Source organism: Dermacentor andersoni, chromosome 2, assembly GCF_023375885.2.
Source record: "Dermacentor andersoni chromosome 2, qqDerAnde1_hic_scaffold, whole genome shotgun sequence".
Classification (NCBI taxonomy): domain Eukaryota; kingdom Metazoa; phylum Arthropoda; class Arachnida; order Ixodida; family Ixodidae; genus Dermacentor; species Dermacentor andersoni.
Genome location: NC_092815.1, coordinates 134,691,167 through 134,704,656, shown reverse-complemented (window position 1 = coordinate 134,704,656; position 13,490 = coordinate 134,691,167). Strand labels below are relative to the sequence as shown.

General features: G+C 47.2%; 1 protein-coding gene across 1 annotated transcript in view; it reads left to right on the top strand.

Annotated features, from left to right (window-relative positions):
• The first annotated feature begins 4,284 nt into the window (after positions 1-4,284).
• The window catches only part of LOC126540686 (uncharacterized), an 82,565-nt gene continuing 73,359 nt past the window's right edge, over positions 4,285-13,490 (top strand). The window contains exons 1-4 of the mRNA XM_055076496.2: positions 4,285-4,541; positions 5,476-5,577; positions 7,784-7,940; positions 13,283-13,443. Coding sequence (XP_054932471.1) covers positions 4,344-4,541; positions 5,476-5,577; positions 7,784-7,940; positions 13,283-13,443 — 618 coding nt within the window. The 5' untranslated portion in view covers positions 4,285-4,343. The remainder of the gene's footprint in view (positions 4,542-5,475; positions 5,578-7,783; positions 7,941-13,282; positions 13,444-13,490) is intronic.

Here is a 13,490-nt window from a genome sequence, read left to right as displayed (position 1 = left end):
AGAAGGAAAAGAAATCGAAGAAGGACCAGAAGCACTGCGCTCGACGCGACCAGCGTCGCTCTGTAGGCGGTGCGCGGACAAAATGCGGAAACGCTCACACGCTTGTTTCCGCGCCGGTGGAGACGCGCTCGACCGTGGCCGCCGACAGCGGGCGGCAGCAGCCGCCGCAGTGCTCAGCGATGTATCTAAGCGCCGCGCCAGTCCCGGCCGGGGACCGATGATAATGACGGAAACAGTGTGGCCGCTGCGTACTCGACACGGAGGCAGCCATGTTGAATACTTCCACTCGGCAGAGAGCAAAGCGCTTCGGCCTCTAAGGCATTTTGGTTATTGTTTTCTTTCGTCGAGCCAGCGCAGGCAGGGACGCGCATGCGCACAAAGTAAAGGACGAGCTCCGTATTTCTATATGCATGGAGTAATCGTGGTTATGGAGGAAGTTGTTCCAAACTTTTCTATTCCAATTCTGCAATCATCCCTCCGCCTTAGGTCAAAAACATAATTGAACCACCCCCACTTCGCCTGTCTGTCCCGCGACATCACGAAAACCGCGATAGCTCCCCACCTGATAGACGTGAACACACTGATTATGCATGACTGGAAAGAACAAAAGGAAAATAGTTATTTATGGTTCGGCGAATTTTCGTTATCAGCGCTCGGCTATTCGTCAAAAGTTTTCTGGCGACACCCACTCGACCTGTCTGCCACGCGACGTCACAAAACCACGAGAACTCACCACGTCAAAGTGACGTGTACGCCTTAAAGATGCATTAATACGCCGAACAAAACAGAGTTTTCTTCTGGAGAGCCGCAGACTGCCCCGTTCCGAAGGGAATAAAAGATGGCTGCCGTCGATGGCTCAGTCACTGGCTACTCGCACCTGCTGGAGAGCATGAGTTTATATGCATACAGTAAAGCTTTTTGCATGGTCGTGTAACGTTTTCGAGCACTTTCGGCATGTTTACAACCTCGTTCTGCCAACTATTATTTGCTGAGGATCCGTTTTAGCGTCATTCTTAAGCTTCCGTTGCATGCCGCCGCGATTCTCGACGAGCCACCGCAAGTTAAGTAAGAGAAAGCGGACCAATCGCAGACGCCAGCACCACCCTCTTCATCCGGTTATCGATATTCACTGCACTGGCTCGTCCCCATCGAATCCCTCTCCACTTGAGCGTGCTCCTCTCCTCTTGTCAGCCAATTAGATAAGACAAGCCGATCAGTGTATAGGCAATGATCAGTGTATAGGCAATTCGTTCTTGAAGCAAACAAAAGTGACCTCCTATAAAAGAGGAGAGCGTTTTATTAGTCTGTTCAGACAACCTTGCGGGTCACCGCCCGATGCTTGCGTCGGCGGTTACGCAAATTTGACGTCAGGAGATGGAATAAAAACATATTGGAATAGTTTTAAGTTATAGCGCCCCTGGACTCAAAGCCGATGTTGTAGCTTGACTGGGCCTATTACATGGCATCAAATGGCACATGCGGCAAATAAAATAACTCTAAATCATGGCTCCTCGTGACAGGGCGAATGCAAAGCAAATGACGAAATAAAGGTTCTAAAAGAATGTTCCACCCTAAGAAGGCACAGCAACCGGGAAATAAAGCCGATGTAACCGCAACATTTTATCACGTTTATCGGGAAAAAAGTGACTGGTCAACAGGCAGCCCCTCTCAAAATTTAAAAACTAGCCGACAGGCTGTTTGTCATATCTCAGCTGTGATTGATGGCGGAATATTGACAGGTGGTTTCTTTGAAAGTGTCAGACACTGTAATGTCCGAGCTGAACAAAACTGCAGCCAGCAGAGACATGATCACTTTCTTTCAAATCAGGTGAGAAGTTATTCCTTTACTAGCATTTTCGGTTGCAGGGTTAGCAGCACGAGCGATGTGTAAGTGCTTCGCAGGCGACAGCGACAAAAGAACACCTTTAGCGGTTTCGCCGAAGCATGTGACGGGTCCAGCCACATCACTGTTTCCAGTTTCTGCCACTCTCTGGTATAAAGGCAGCAGACACTGATGCGCCGTCTGTTCCTTTGTATTGCCGCGTTGGTTGCATTGCTTCACGTATGGTCAGCTTAGCCGCCTGAAACGGAAATCACTCTGTAAGACGCGGTCTCACGTTTTCTAGGGAAAAATTTGCTGTCACGCAAGCGCGTGCAGCAATCTGCCATAAGGCACCGCCGTGCAACAGCAGGGGGAATGCTCTGATTTGCCCACTTTACGTTGTGCGCGCGAAACGGAGAACGAATTTGCCAATATAGTCTCGAAAGCCTCCGTGCGTGTATGCCTCTATCAAAAAAGAAAAAAAAAGAAAAGGAAACAGCTGGCGTTGTGTACGGTTTTGTCTTGTGTCGCGTCTGTCCCCCGTTCTTAGGCCTATCGCCGTGTACCGAACGGGACGTCCCAACACAGTGTCCTCTGTTTCGTGCAGGTGGCACGGCGGGCGCAGCCGTGGCGTAGCGTTGCGAGAGTGGGGGCGCGTGGCCAGGAGCCCCCTCCCCCGCAGGGGACCATGCCCTTGGGGGCACCATGGCGTCGGCCAGCGACGACCCGATCGCGTTCTGGCTGAAGCTGGGCGCGCTCGACAAGCTGGAGCAGGCGCTGCTCGACGGCTACGGGGACCAGCTGCGCGGGCGCTCCTCGCGCATCCCGCAGGTGGCCCGCTTCCTCAAGCAGGTGCCCGCCGTGCAGGTACACTCTGCAGCGCGTAGCAGGTGTCAGGAGCCATGAGATGGGCGCCTGACACCCCACTGTACAATATACACCACATTGCCGTCGTTAGTAGGTTTTCTACTTGCGCGCCATTACGTTTAGTATATCACTTTGTTTTCATTTTATTCATACATAATGTTTAGATGATTAATTTTTTTCTAAGGTTTCTTTTCAGTGAACTCAAGTGTATATATTTAAATATACTTATCTGTCTGATATTCACTGATTTCCCGCTTATGCGTTTGCACTGCATTAAATGTATTAGCGTTTATTGGAGTTACCCACCGCCTAAGCAATATCCTTCACCGAACGGTTCTTTGAAGTAGTAAAATGAAAAATTAAATAATTTTTAAAATTCGCCGCTCTAGCTAAGTGGCTCTGGCCACGCTCCGCTGCTGAGTACATGGTCATGGGTTTGATTCCCGTGGCCCGGGGGCGGGGGGAGGGGGGGGGGGGCTTATTTTGGTGGGGACGAAATTCTAAAGAGCGTTCGATTACTTATATTTGGGTACATATTAAGGTGCTGATATTGGTCGAAAATTTATCCAGAGCCCTCCAATATACGGCGTCCCTCAAGTCAATGTGTAATTTTGGGACCAATTAACCATACAATTTTTAAAAGTCTTTTATCGATATCAACGATATCGATATAAAATCGGATGTATGCGGAAGTGTATGGAAGCGCTTTAATCATAGTGCGGATGTCAGCTTTCGGCAAAATTGATACTAACTTGAGCTAGACTGTTGCGGCGACACAGACGGCGAAAAGCAAACGTGAAGTGCGTCTCAAATGCCGCGAGACGACGTCTAAAACGAGGATGCAGCTTCAACATGCGACGGTTGCCTTGTCCGCGCTTACATGAGGGTTGAGAAGAGCGCTGACACAGGACATTGAGTACTGGAATTTGCTGCGAGAGCCTATTGCTTGTGTAGTGAGCGCGAGCAAGCATCTTTTCACAGTATTTCTTTGTCGAAGCCTCGTCAAGCAGTTTACGCTATTATGAAAAGAAGCCGAATTGTCACGTTTGAACAAACCAGATCGCTTCGGGCAGCATAAACGTACCTAACTTTATCGCTAGGCATCGAGCTTAATGCATGCCACAGTTTCTTCAATTTGGGTATCGTATTCCATTGAATATAACTGAATTGATTGTGTGGTGTTTAATGGCGCAAGGGCCAGGTATGACCAAAGAGCGCCATAATTTGGGTATCGTGGGGCGGCTCAGACGAGTATATTGTGCTATGAAGGGACACAGAGAGACAGCAATAGACACAGAGGACACAGGACACAGAGAGTTCCTCTTCTTGTGCTTTGTGATTATTGCGCTATCGGCCTGAGAGTGTACGGTTTACCGACTAAACTTTCGCCATACTGGCACTACAGTTTGGGTCTCGCTAACCGCACACTTGGCCAACGCTGACCGTTAACCGTACCGCTTTCGTTGTCACGTGGGTATGCAAAGGATATATCTCTCCTCTGCACAAAGAACTGTCAGCCTGCATTTTGTTTTTCGCTAGTGTCCAACGCACGAATTGAGCGCATGTGAGCGCACGTGCTGACGAAGCCTTACTCAGCGACCCTTCCGCCTTTGGACTCGTCGCCGTGGCCGGCGCCACCACTGCGCAGGCGCAGATGGAGGAGATGCACGAGGGCGCCATGCAGGGCCGCCTGGAGGAGGTGCGCAACCTGGCCGAGGAGCGCCGGCAGCTGGCCTACTGCCGCGACCAGCAGGGCGCCAGCCCGCTGCACAAGGCCGTGCTCTTCCAGCAGCGCGCCCTGGTCGCCTACTTCGTGCAGCACTTCCCCGCGGTCATGCACACTAGGGACCACGTGAGTGCCGCAATTGAAGAAATGCCTTCCTCGTGGCATCACGCAGAGTAACGAGATTGTGAAGTCGACTTTGTCCATCCAGTGCATGCGCATGACTGATTCGAAAGTGACGTACCCTTTAACTACAGTGTTATCCGTAGGGGTGTGCGAACATTCAGAAGTTCGGAATAACGAATCGAATATTGTCCAATTCGATTGGGTCTTCGAGTCGAAGAGTCATTATTCGTAAATACGAGTATCTCTCGAATAGGTTTTGCACAGCTTAAATCGTCAGCTGCATGCGATCAAACATAAAATTGGAGCACAAGCAGTGGTGTAACCTCGAATATTTTTCCGGGGGGGGGCGGGGGGGACAGGGAGGGGGAACCAATGCATTTTACCGGAGATACACAGAAATTTAGGTGGAGGCGGGTGCCACATGCTCGGTGGTTTCGAATTCCATTCACTTCTGGCGCTATTCGTTTCGCATCCGATTCCGTCTCAAAAATTGCATTTCGCACGCTCGTAGCATTATCCCATGTGAGCTTACACCTTCTTAATATATTTGTAAATAATCTCCAGGTTCTTGTTTATCGCGCGGGCTCTTCTTGCGGATAATTTAACACCTATCCTTCCTTCCTTTCTTATCTCAATTTCTCCCTTCAACATAATTTTTAGCAAGAAAATCTTTGACGCACGTGTTTATGAGTACGTGCGTGCATGCGTGATTGTGTGTGCGTGCGTTACCGGCCTATACGATGGACTTTCACAGACATAAAGCATATTTAACATGCGAGTCGGGCGCCTCAGCGCTTACTGTACATTATTTACTTGCTACTTCCTTATAAACTTCCCAGGTAACACAGAGTATACACGTATGTGCCATGCTCAGTGAAAGCATCGACGAAGTGAAATGCGCTACAGAGAGGTACGCTATTCTCCTGCGCGTTTGCAGCAAGGCAGGACGCCGTTGCACTACGCTGCCGTGCTGCAGGACAACGGCGAGATCTACCGGATGCTGAAGACGGCGGGGTCCGACGAGAACGCCACCGATGTTGTGAGTGACCGCGATCGCTTTGATAGTGACACGTGTACGCTTTGATAGTGACACGTGTACGTCACCACCACGTGACAATAGCGTCATTCCTTCGGTGGCAGCGTGCATGCTCCAGTCATCGCTTGGCCATCGGACACAGGAGTTTGTGCCGCCTTTGTCTGCCCTCGCCGCTTGCGCGCGAAAGCTGACCTGGCGCATGTGACTTAATGAGAATGACGATTTCAATGGCCAAAGCAGGGTAAGAATTCGAAACCACATTGGAGGACCGTTATGGTGACACGCATCAATTCCATCTGCACTTGTCACCAATGCGCGAGTAAGTTGCGTGATCTTTCGACATAAAACTTGCGTACTACACTTTGCACGTGTGAGTAATATCGGCAACTGGACGTCGAGTCCAGAACTCTGCGTAAAGTATAAACCCCATGCAAGCGATCTTGCACGCGACAGCGACAAGCGACGCGATGGAAATGGCTGTCGCGTTCGCTCGTCGCCTACAAGCTGCACCCCATGCGAGCGACGACTTCGAGCGACGTCTCCCCAGTGTTGCCGGTATGAGGGCAGCTATATAGGCGCCGAAACTAGCGTGACGCGTGCTTTATTACCTTAAGTTGATGTGTTTTACTGTAAAAAGCAGCATAAAATATTTATGAAAGTCTTGCAGTAGGTTCTTATCCTTGCAAGTATAAAAATTCAATCGTTTGCTCGTTCCCTGCGGAAATCAGAAGTACTTGAATTATGTACATCCATTTCCGGCTTCGCGCTATTGGTTAGTCGCTCATAGCACTTCCGGGCGACGAGCGACGAATTCTAGATTTGCAGAACCGAGCGATCGCGCGACAAGACCGAGCGATCTGTTCACGCGATGGCCCGATCCGTCGCTCGTCGCTGTCGCGCACAAAATCGCGCTCATGGGGTTTAGCCTTAAGGGAAACGTCTTGTTACTTTTCTTTATTTAGGGCAGTGACTATTTACTTGTAGATCTCAGGGTTTTCTAGCCTTAAAACCGGCCTATACTATGCATTATGTTCTTGCTACCTGCATCGGACGTCTACGTATTTAGGTGAGAATTACCCTGTACCTTTCATTATCCACGTTAGTTGCTAAACCGCAAGCGCATTTCACGTGTTTGCATTTTCGGCTTTACAAGTGTTTTCGTCTCGAAAGTCGGTATACACTGGATAACTGTCTAGAGAGGAGGTGTTATTGATCAGCCGACAATGTTACCGTTCGCTGAATACTCGGAGAAAGCTGCTTCAGCACCAGCAAGAAATTAGGTATCGCTCTTTTAGATATATTTTCTTCGGTATGTTATTTCTGCAGTTCCTTGCTCCTGTATTTTGTATGCCTTTTTTTTTAAAGTAGCGCCAGCAGTATTCCGTATGTTTCTCACGATCAAGTTTAGGCAGATATCCGCGTCCACTTGTTTTATATGTAATTGCTTATGCGGGTGTTTTATCCTTGCATTTTCTATAGGGCATTGTTTTGTTTTTCTATACATTTCGATTCGTGTATTTGTCCCCACTCCTGTAGCAATCCCTGCACGACTTTGCCAGTGTTTCGGGATAAGCCTCATAGCTCACCCGCAGCCTCCTATTCGCGCAACGACCGCTGGCTCTTTGGTCGTCCCAGCTGTCATCAACGCCAGACCACCACCTATGCAACTCCACTTTGGTGTCACGGTGCTTCACTGCACATACAGTCATTACTTCCTTCCTCTTTTCTTCTTTCTATTCCTCCTTTCCCTCACCCTCAGTGTAGGGTAGCAAACTGGACACTCGTCTTGTTGACCTCACTGCCTTTCCTCTCGTTGCTATATATATATATATATATATATAGTTCAATGAGAAGTTCTGTGGGTCCGGTGCATAGGTAGTTTATTCTGACGAAGGCCGTGCCACGGCCGAAACGTTAAAAACATTAAAGATGCAATTTTCGTAAGTGTGCACCTTCGTTTCTAAAACTATATATATATATAGATAGATAGATAGATAGATAGATAGATAGATAGATAGATAGATAGATAGATAGATAGATAGATAGATAGATAGATAGATAGATAGATAGATAGATAGATAGATAGATAGATAGATAGATAGATAGATAGATAGATAGATAGATAGATAGATAGATAGATAGATAGATAGATAGATAGATAGATAGATAGATAAAATAAACGTAAGTGACGCGCGCATTGCTCGTGCAGTACGGCCACACCCCCGACTTCTACCTCGACGCACCCGGCGAGTTGACACTGGAGCAGCTCAAAGAAGGCACCTCGTCGAGCCGCTCCAAGAAGGCCAAACATCGCAGAAGAAAGTCGGGTGAAAACAGCACTGCCAGCATTCGTGGCTACTCCGCAAGTAAGTGAATCGAGACTAACTTTTCGAATGGATCGATTGATTCCTTTTAACAAATTCGCAGAGGAAAAAGGGAAAACGCGCGCGCAGTGTCATGTGTATCCGGTGATTCGCACTATCCGAATGCCCAAACTCAATCTCTCTTTGGCACGTTCACCGAACCTGCGCAGGAGTTTGCGTTGCAAAGACGTGTTGCAAAGAATACGTGATGCGAGGATCCAAGTACTGGTCTCTTTTGTTTTGCAGGCCGGTCCAGTCTCGTAGAGGATGCTGTATGGTCGAGCTGTTGCCAGCAGCGCATCTCGTGCAATACACTTGCGCTGTTGTTGATGTTTCGTCGCCATGAGCGTTTGCATGCCTTCTTTTCTTTTTAAGAGCACAGATATGTTTTAAGAGCACAGATATATCGCCTGTGGCCGACAGCATAATTATAGTCATTTAGCTTGAAAACTCGAAAACGGTGGCGATTAGTTTCACGAGAACTCGAAACGCGTAACCGACTTATTACGAAAAACTAAATTGTTAGCATTTTTTAATTAATTACATCATGGCACGCACTGTAATTTTCTAATTGTAGCTGGTGAATTTGCAAGGCGTATTCACTTCCAACGAATTTTCAGGATGACACCAGTTTCGAAGTATTCGTTCCCAAAGTGTGCTACGAATACATGGGCGTTCTAGTTACTTTTGGGCTGCAGTGCACAAAACGGTGGTTTATAAAAAGAAGTGAGTGAGATAATAGTGCATTTTTATCGCAAGTGAAACGGCGCCTATATCGAAATCCATGCCATCTTTAAATGTCATTCCAAGTGTTTATGAATTGCAAGCTCGCCGACCGTACGAATAGTAAATTGCAATATGTACTATAAAGTACGTGTTTAATATAAAGTCTAATTAATTATTTTTTTAATTAGTCTGTTATGTATTTCGAGTTCTCGTGGGAGTAATGTAGTACACCACTTTGAGTAATCAACCTCATGGAGTTATATTAAATAAATTAAATTATGGGGTTCTACGGGCTAAAACCACGATCTGATTACGAGGCACGCCGTAGTGGGGGACTCCGCAATAATTTCGGCCACCTGGGGTCCATTACGCTATATGCCACAGGCTATATTTATAAATTCTGAATGTGAAAAAAAAAAACGAGACTGGGGTTCAATGTGACTTGAACCTAGCTATATGAGCGGGAGCTCTGTTAAGCATGGTTAGACACGGTTCTTCAATACTTCTTCCCGGCGAGCTATTTCGGCTGCGTGCTCAGACTCAGCCTGGACGCGCTCGCCCCGGCGCGTGCTTCATCCATGGCGAGACTGCGCGACCAAGCGCCGGCGAAGCAGGCGAAGCGGCTGCTAAATCCTCGCCTAGTCACGTGGTACACAGCGGCGAGGCTCGAGCGAGCGCAGCGGCGACGCCTCTCCGCAGCGGATCACGTGACGTGACGTGACAGCTTCACACTTGCGCGCCTGCGGCTAAAGGTCAAACGCACCCCAAGATTGACCTTGGAAATTGTACCTGGAGGAGTAGAGTTTTCGCTCTAAAATAAAAAAAAAGAAAGCACCTTATATATTAAGCGGGCGTCCTGTCTTTGTTTGCAAGTGCGCAATTTTGCAAGCACCTCCTAAGTCAGTGGGCTCCAGTGGATATCGGCGCATCAAAATAAAACAAAAAAAATTTTTGCAGCTGGCGCTGCTTAAGCGATTAAGCTCGTTTGACAGAATAACCACCACAGTTCCTCAGTGACTATGTCGTTTTGCGGTCGATCATGTAATTCACGGCTTCTTTTCCGTGTCCCGATGGCTGATATTCTGGTAGTAACGAAATCCAAAGTGCTCCTGTTGCTCCGATTCGAGGGCCGAGTTCACAAAACTTTTCGTTGGCAAATGCTTTTCGCTATTGTCGGGCCGCCTTCGGTAATAATAGGTCCACCATAACTATTGGCTGTAATCAGTTCTTACGAGAAGTTTTAGCTTAAATAGCCTAAGAACTCTCACGAACACAGACCAGGGTGATAAAGGAAGCCCAAGTAAAAATTCCTTCTGGAGTCTTTGATTAAGGCATTCCTTGTAGCTTATTGCGCGGCTTTGTAACTTAAAACCCCATCAATCTTATGAAGTTTTTTTCCGCGTGAGTAAGAAAAATAATCGCGCTGTTAGGGCCAAATCTGGGTCCGTATTCACAAAAGGTTATTGTGCTGGAATTGTTCGTAAGACCTAATGTCAACCAATCGTGATGCACATATCATTAGCGAATGCACCCGACCATTGGCAAGCAGTGCTTACGAATAAAAAAAAAAAACTTTGCGATTCGGCTCCTGGACACTTGTGAAGGAGACGGCGATTACGAAAGGCGTGTAGCCGATATGTTCGAGCTTATTTGCCATTATTGCGACGTTGACTTATTAAACCTCTGGTGACAAGTTCTTTTCTGCTCCTACTGCGTACTGTATTATTTTGCCGCCGCTATTGTACCTAGTCTTCGTGACGGGCCACTTTCTTTCTTTGTTTCTCCTTTTACGTCCCGACCAACTACTGGCCTTGAAAGGGCCGCGTTCATTAACATCGAAACACTTCTTTATTGTCACGGACATGCACTCAAAGTGCTGTAAAAGGTCAATTTTATATGCAGTGACGCGCGCGTCGTTGTTATCTTCTTTCCCCCTTCCCCGATTCCTCTTCCCTCTTTCACATGCGTTAGTGCGTGAACGAGTTAAAGTGTCATTTTGTGATTTTTAATACTATAACTTTATTTTAGTTCAGTAAGTGCGCGTATTTCTCTTGTGCAAATTACACACCTTCCCTACAGGTGATATGGAGTTGCCAGAAGTGCGCCGCTTCGCGCCTTTTCAATGGGACCCTTGTAATCTATAACCCAACCACCTTAGCTTCTTCTTTTGTGTCTATCTTCCATTTCTGTTTCTCCCCCTTCCCTCCTGAAGGGCTATGGGGGTCATGCCCTTTCCGGTGGCAGAAGCCAGCTTGCTCGCTCCAATCTTTCCCTTTCTGTCAGTTATATTTGTATGTTTTCAAACAGAATGTCAATATCTGATTTCAAAATGAAACCGAAAACGATTTTTTTTTAAATATTACGGTTTCAAATATCTAAAATTTCTTTCAGAAAGAGGACAGAAATAACATGAAATAACAGACTGCGAGCGAGATGGTGTTCATAAAGGAATATTTCTCGTGAGATGATGTGACAGACATGCAGGCAGCCTAACAAATAAATGCCTTTGATCTGGTAGCGAACTCTAAGAGATCGTGCACAGCTGTTGTCGCATTTCGCCCCCATCTGAATGTGGCCACCATGGCCGGATTCAATCCCGCGACATTGAAACCTTGTAGGGAGTACTTTTGTACCCTAGTTCCCATACACGCTCTGCAAAAAAAAAAAAGAAGAAAAAGAAAAAAACAAGGCCCGGTATACGAATAGGAAGTGAGCACGATTACAAAATTGGACCTTAAGAGCCTCGCTAACTGTAAGAATGTAATTTATTTATTTATTTATTTATTTATTTATTTATTTATTTATTTATTTATTTATTATATTGTACATAGGAGATGTTGTCGCCTTTGTTTGACACCGTCTACTCCTTTTCACATAGAAATATGAGAACAATAAAATGTAAGCTTTTTATTGCATGAATAAATGTAAGTTGTGTGTTTGGTTACATCTGCAACTGGCACAATACGTTGCACGGACGCCACCGCAGCTGCGTCCCCTATGTAGCCGATATTTAACGCGATAGCGTTATGGGACCCGTGTCGCATAAGATCCGGCGTCCATGACGGCATTATGCGTCCGGCGTCGGACGTCGCTTCAGCAAAAGAGAATTCACACCTAATTCCGAATCACGCATGGCCAACCACTCATCTACCACGACACTTGCTCATACCTTACCTCTCATTCTTTAAAAAGTTATTCCTCAGAATCTTGAGAACGGCAGCCCACAAACAAATGTAATAAAAAAAAACGCCGACAGCGCATATATTTTATGTTATTTCTTGTCAGACTAAAATATTAAAAGTGCGAAACATTAACAGGAGATCGACCCACGCAAGGGGCCGCGTTTCTACCAGAAAGCTCGTCTTCGTGCATAGCGTTTGCCGCCAGCGTTTTGCGGCAAACGTTACGGTTACACAAGCTTCAGTTGCCGGGAAGCATGAAAAGCAATCAGGGGTCTTTGAATGCTATCGCGTTCCGTTCTTAAAGGCGACGCTTAAGCGTCCTCCAAATTTTTTTATCCACTCGTTCATCTCTGGTTTTCATTAATTTAGCTCCTACGTGATCATTGAGATCAAGTGCGCCGGGAAGCAAACTGGGAACTGAGCAAGAAAACAAATCGCGGGGTCTTCTTTCCCAACAAGATCCGCTACTCGAACCATGGTAAAATTTGGCACGAATAAGAAAAGTGATATCAGAGCAGCGAAATCGAACAATTTCCTTCGGGTAAAGGACGTATTTAAATTTACTATCACTTGTGGGCACTACGTAAGAAAGGGTGGAGGAGGCATACAAAGAGGGTGTTGCAGTATTATCGAAAGAGCAAGACAAGAGTAAATAAAGAAAAGCAAGACAAGGCAGAAGTATTCAGTGCATCAAAACAAGATCAACGGGATTCTATGATAAACATATTGTACACGTCTAAAGGGAAGATATTCGTGCGCTTAATAAGAACTCCATACCTGTTATTGAAATGTTTTGTTTGCGTTTCATTCGTCCGGCTCATGGTACCTTGTTGCATGTGCACCGGCCTCTCTCGTGGCATGGCTATTTTTCTTTCAAATGCGACACTTCCTTCTCTATTGCGATAACAAATATACTGACGTTCGACGCGCATTTCTGCCGTCGCAGTTGGCGTCGGTGTTGTCGTGCCGTCCTACTGTCGACGGTACATGTGCGGCTCACGCGAAGAACGTTGAAGAGCCCTCGAGAAACGAGAAGTGCGTTTGGCTTCAAAAGCGACGAAGCCAAGTGGACATGCGCGCCCCGCCCAATCGTCTCTGCCCGAGCTGGCTTCCACTACAAGCACCAGCGCAGTGCGCACACACGTTAGCGTTCGTGCTGAGCAGCCGTATGCATACCACGCCGTGGTCGAACGTCAAGCTAAATTTATCTGATCATTTCTTAGTACGCTGACCAACGCCGTCGGTTTTCACTTCGACCTCATCTCGTGTGTACCATCCAAGCGCTACACCCACAGCGTCGTTGTCACGTCCGCATCGTCGTGGCAGCGTTCTGAGGCGCCTTCGGCGCAAAGCTAAACTTTGCTATCACTTTCAATGCTGCGCCTTGGGGCGAAACTGGCAATCGTTATTATTAATACTGTTTTTTCCCCGTTGCAGAGCCAGCGGGTCTGAAGGTACAGATCCGTGAAATCATCGGCCAGGGAAACCTCGAGGCCCTTGAAGAGCTTGTTCTTCACGGCCACGGCGACCGTCTGTTGGGCGAGACCAGCCCGAACCCGGTCGTGCAGGAGTTTCTGGACATCGTGCCCGGATATATCGTGAGCACATTAATGCAAATGCGCACCCCTGGCGAGTGGCAACTCCT